Source organism: Pinus tabuliformis, chromosome 5_2 (assembly GCF_031772625.1).
Source record: "Pinus tabuliformis cultivar Carrire ecotype Pingquan chromosome 5_2, CPIR1, whole genome shotgun sequence".
Lineage (NCBI taxonomy): Eukaryota > Viridiplantae > Streptophyta > Pinopsida > Pinales > Pinaceae > Pinus > Pinus tabuliformis.
Genome location: NC_142306.1, coordinates 433819970 through 433825593, shown reverse-complemented (window position 1 = coordinate 433825593; position 5624 = coordinate 433819970). Strand labels below are relative to the sequence as shown.

At 31.6% G+C, this 5624-nt stretch overlaps 1 protein-coding gene across 1 annotated transcript; it reads left to right on the top strand.

Annotated features, from left to right (window-relative positions):
* The first annotated feature begins 2750 nt into the window (after positions 1-2750).
* LOC149159513 (putative pectate lyase 18) lies at positions 2751-4415 on the top strand. Its single transcript, XM_089434332.1, has 4 exons — positions 2751-2953; positions 3085-3730; positions 3831-3934; positions 4055-4415. The coding sequence occupies exons 1-4, from the start codon at positions 2751-2753 to the stop codon at positions 4413-4415; spliced, it is 1314 nt and encodes a 437-aa protein (XP_089290458.1).
* The last annotated feature ends 1209 nt before the right edge of the window (positions 4416-5624 follow it).

Sequence of the window (5624 nt, the reverse complement as noted above, 5' to 3'; positions counted from 1 at the left end):
CTGTATAAATATTACTTTCACAAATTTATTTATTCATAATGTAATTTTGAATTGGAAGTACACAAAAGAATACATTTCTTAAAATATTGAATCTATATCAACATTAGTATTGAGACCAATATAAACAATACCAATGGTGAGGTTATGATCATCTTTCAAATTAGACATTTCACGTAGCTATAACATGCCTCTCATGCCTACCCTCATGGAAAAGTGTAATTTCTCTATCATGTATTAACATATCTCTACAACAGTTACACATGTATAAACTTTTATTAGCAATATTTATTTATATATTCACAAGCATTTACATATACACATCAAATAGCGGATTTTTTCAATAGGTTTTAAATCGTATTAGCATATCCACAACGCCATATTTGAATTGATAGATAATTTTGTATGCAAAACTTAGGTGTGTAACATAACACAATTTTCATTACATATCTAAGTGGTTCTCCATCACTATTGGAGAGATTATCCAACAAGCTTTAAATCGTATTAGCATGTTCACAACATCATATTCAAATGGATAGATAATGTGCTATGCACAACTGAAGTGTGTAACTTAACTCAATTTTCATTACATATCCAAGTGGTTCTTCATATCCACTTGAGATATTATTAATAGATTCTGGTAAGTAGATTACCTGAATAGTACAATTTATACACTCAATCAAACTATCTACCAAAACTAAGTAAAACTTAATACTTTTAAGAACAATTTTCAGATTAATCACATCATTTTAGAACCATCTAATGTGGTTCATCAGAGAAAATGGAAAAAAATCGATCTCTTTTTAGTTTTAAATAACAAAGATGCATCCTTAGGTATAAAAAAGTTGCATCCTTAGGTGAAAGTCCTTGGTCAATATATAAGAAAATATTAAAAAACTATTAGTTGTGGAAATTAACTATTATAACTATGAAAAAACATAAAATGCGGAAATTAATAAATAAAATATAGGAATTTTTTTTACTAAATCAATATTACATTATTATAAACAACTCTTAATATGTTCATGATTCATATATATTAATGATTAATTATTAGATGAATGTGTAATCCAAAAGAGTACCAAACATCAATCTAGTCAAAACACATCAATCAAGAAAGTTAGGTAATCAACAACTCTAGAATGTACTCAAGTATTAGTGTAAATTACAAGGAAAAGAGGGACATTATAATACTAACGAAAATATATTAACTTTATCACCATACAATATTGATACTCTCATAATAAGATTATTTTATAAAAAATATCACGACATTATTCAAACATATATATTAGTTATTTTTAAAGAAACTTAAATTATTTCACATTTAATCAAAATAATATCTATGGGGATAGTAATATGAATATGAATATAAATATGCATATAAATATTAATAATGAAAATGGCATCAATTATAATAGGCACGTGATATGCAAAAGTTACATTAAATATTAACCAAAATATAGATCCTTACCAAATTAGATCGTAACTGCAATTTTTTTAATATTGAATATTATGTTTTTAATGTTTTGAGTAATGTAGAAATTTCTATTTAACAAATTTTAGATGATAACTATATTTCTTTTTAAATTGGAAATTTATGCTTTTAATATTTTGAATAATATAAAAATTTCTTATCATTTTTGGTATTCAACTGCGTTAAGTAAGTCATTCACGTAAATGGTCATACGTGAATGACTTACTTAACGCAGTTGAATCCCAAAAATGATATCTAATATAATGCACTGTGTAAACCCCCTAATACTTAAATAAAAGTTTCTATTTAAATATTAAATTTTTTTTATAAAATTAAATAATATAGAAATTTCTATTTTTAAATATTAAATTTTATATTAATAAAAACACTTTACCAAATTCCATCATAATTATAATATTATTCTTAACCTACAATTTACACTTTATTATAATTTTTTTTAACATAAAATTTTTTTATTACCTAATTCTAACCTAATTATAATATTTTCAACCTACCATTTACAATTCATTATAATATTTTAATATAAAAAAATGATTTAAAAAAAATACAGTACCGAATTGCAATTTCTGAATTTGCAGCCGAACCTAATCGTAATGTCGTATTTTCGAATTTTTCGGTCCAGTACGGCCGAATTTGGTAGCTATGCTGCAGGGTTGGTTGGTAAGGGTTCACCATTTTCTTTGGAGTTCAGTTTCTCATATCAAAATTTTGATAGATGCTAATTTTAGCTATAACATATTAGCTTGTGAGACCTCCTTCCTCGACCGCGTTTCAGAAAGCCGCTAGTTGAATGATTTCAATATCTCCTAAGAGGAAGTGGTTATTATATATTTCTGACTCTTCAGACCCACACGAACATAAAAATTATGTCGTGGACGGTGGCTTTTACTATTTAGCAGGCAAGTTTGTCAAAATTATGTCGTGGACGGTGGCTTTTACTATTTAGCAGGCAAGTTTGTCAAACATGAACGTTTAAAATTCTGTTGTGTTTAAAAGATTCGCAGCTTACGTTTGCCATCTCCCTCGAGTCAATGCACGTCCGTACATTACCTAAGCCATAATAAAAACATGCGCAAAGGATCAAATTCATACTGCAATTTACCAAGTGTGATGAAATGATAGTAACGACAAAACGGTGGAAGCTATAAGAAGGCCCTGGCATTTGCAAGAGTGGCTCAGAGCAGAAGCAACCACCACCAGTGTTGTTATTGTTGTTGTTTTCTTGAGAAGACAAAGCTGAGTACTGGCTGTCAAAATGAGCAATCAAATTTGTATTTTGAGCTGCATCCTGTTGATTGGAATACTCCGCTGCGTTCATGGCGGGGCGCCAAAGCCATTTGAATCAAAATATGGAGAGAAGTTTATGGGACGGAAGATAGTTGAGGCAACGGCCAATATAACTAGATCCATGTTTCCTGTGGAGAAAGATGAGAGCAACGGAGCGAAAATAGTTCACGAGTAAGTAAATCGCTCACTGCAACATTACATTCCCTTTTGTTAATCTCTCTGTTCTTTTTTTTAGTTATTTGATTTTGGAGGCTGAATTGACACGAGAATGCTTCAATGTATGTGTATTCAAACATAAGCAGAAGCATTATTAACAACAGTACAAGAGGAGGACAGGAGCTGACTGCATTGTCATGTGCAACTGGTAATCCCATCGATGACTGTTGGCGCTGCTACCCCAATTGGGAGCGCAACAGAAAACGGCTGGCAGATTGCGGCATTGGATTTGGCAAGCATGCCATCGGAGGCAAAAACGGCATGTTTTATGTCGTTACGAATGCCGGTGATGATGCCGTGAATCCATCCAAAGGTACACTGCGTCATGCCGTGATTCAGACGGAGCCGCTGTGGATCATCTTCCACAATGACATGGTCATCCAGCTCAAGGAAGAGCTCGTTATTCACAGCTTCAAAACAATCGACGGACGAGGCGCCAAAGTCCACATTGGTAAGGGCCCGTGTATCACCATAAAAGATGCGACAAACATCATCATTCATGGCATCCACATTCATGACTGTAAAAGTCTAGGAAACGCTGCGGTAAATATGTATCCTCTGAAGAGTGGGTCGAGAAAAACAAATCATGGAGATGGGATTTCAATCTCGACAGCGAGGCACATATGGGTGGACCATTGCTCTATGTCTAACTGCGAAGATGGCCTCATTGACGCAGTCAAGGCATCCACCTTTATCACCATTTCCAACAATTATTTCACTCGCCACAACAAGGTAAGCAACCTCACATACTCATTCCTTCATTAATTGCAATTCACTCTATTTTATTCCTTCTCTTCTACCTTCACAATGCTCTGCCTTTCTCCAATGGTAGGTGATGCTATTGGGTCACAGTGACGACCACCATCATGACAAAGTTATGCAGGCAACGGTTGCACTCAACCATTTTGGCAAAGGTCTCGTGCAACGAATGCCAAGGTGAGTAATTAATTGTTGTTTCATTCATTTCCCGTCCTGTTTTGCATTTTGTTGTGAAGAAAAAGTATGAAATAGTTATTATATTACTTAGAGATTAAATGATGAATTAAATGGATGTAGGTGCCGATTTGGATACTTCCATGTGTTTAACAATCATTACACTGAGTGGGGAATGTATGCCATCGGTGGAAGTTCAAACCCCACAATTCTAAGTCAAGGCAATAGATTTATGGCATCTGCAAATCCCTTTGCTAAAGAAGTAACCAAGAGGCAAAACACCGCAGAAAGTGAATGGAAAAAGTGGAACTGGACATCAGAAGATGATGTGCTGCTAAATGGTGCATATTTCACGCCATCAGGATCGCAGGTGCTTTCGACCTATAGAGCTGCATACAGTGGCAGACCAAAGAGTTCAGCCGTTGTGGAAGAGATCACCAGCAACGCAGGCGTGCTCTCGTGCAAGAAAGGAACTCGCTGCTAACCGCAACTTCTTACCCGCCATTATCACCGCTGAATTTGGGTGCCCTCAAACATTGTCATTACTTTTCATAACTGTACTGTCTTCTTGAATGTCTCCCTTCTCACAGTTCCAAGAAATGATCGGAGCTCTTATGCATTGCTTGCAACTTTCGTTATAAATTATGAGCAATTACTTCACATTATCTTTTATTATAAGTTATGCGGCATATTGATATTGATCTGCTATTTATTACCTTTTCAGTTTCGCGAATATAAAACATTCATGTTTACAGATAGAAGGGATTCAGGTTTATATCAAAATGTTTGAGTAGTTATTTTAATAAATTTAAATAATTTTGAAAATACGTTGTAATTATAATAATAATTTTACTTATAGTGGTGGGAAGCATGATTATGATGTCATGATACAAATTTATTAAATAAATATATATATATGTGAAAATCTTATTCATTCAAGGTTTTTTTTATATATTAATGCCCATCCCTCTATCTTTATATTAATTTATTAAATAAATATATATATTTGAAAATCTTATTCATTCAAGGTATTTTTTATATATTAATACCCATCCCTCTATCTTTATATTAAAATGTTTTATACAGTAATGCTCATCCCTCTATCTTTATATTAAAATGTTTTATACAGTAATGCTCATCCCTCTATCTTTATATTAAAATGTTTTATATAGTAATGCCCATCCCTCTATCTTTATATTAAAATGAACAATATCACGCGAGAATCACAATATCATTTAAAAATGGATTCCCTTAATGTTCATAAGTTTTTTTCTTTATATAGTAGTACCCATCACTCTATCTCTATATTAAAATGTACAATATCACGTGAGAAGCACAATATCAATTTTAGACAACAAAATATTGTTGAATTATCTTAACTAAAATACCCGTAATAATAGTATGCTTTTATAAATTATTTGACTTTTATTTATTTAAATTTATATCGTCAACTTGATTTTTAGGTAATATTTATTTATTTAAATTTATATCGGCAACTTAATTTTTGGGTAATATTTAAAGCTGGAGTTTAATTAATAAATAAATAAATAAAATGGTATATTTCTTAAATATTTTTTGGATAATTTTGTTCAAAAATTAGTTTAGATTTTAAAAAATTATTAGTTTAAGTTAATTAATCTATGAAAGTTTAGTGATTTTAAGATACTAAATTTATTTATTTCGTGATGGGATG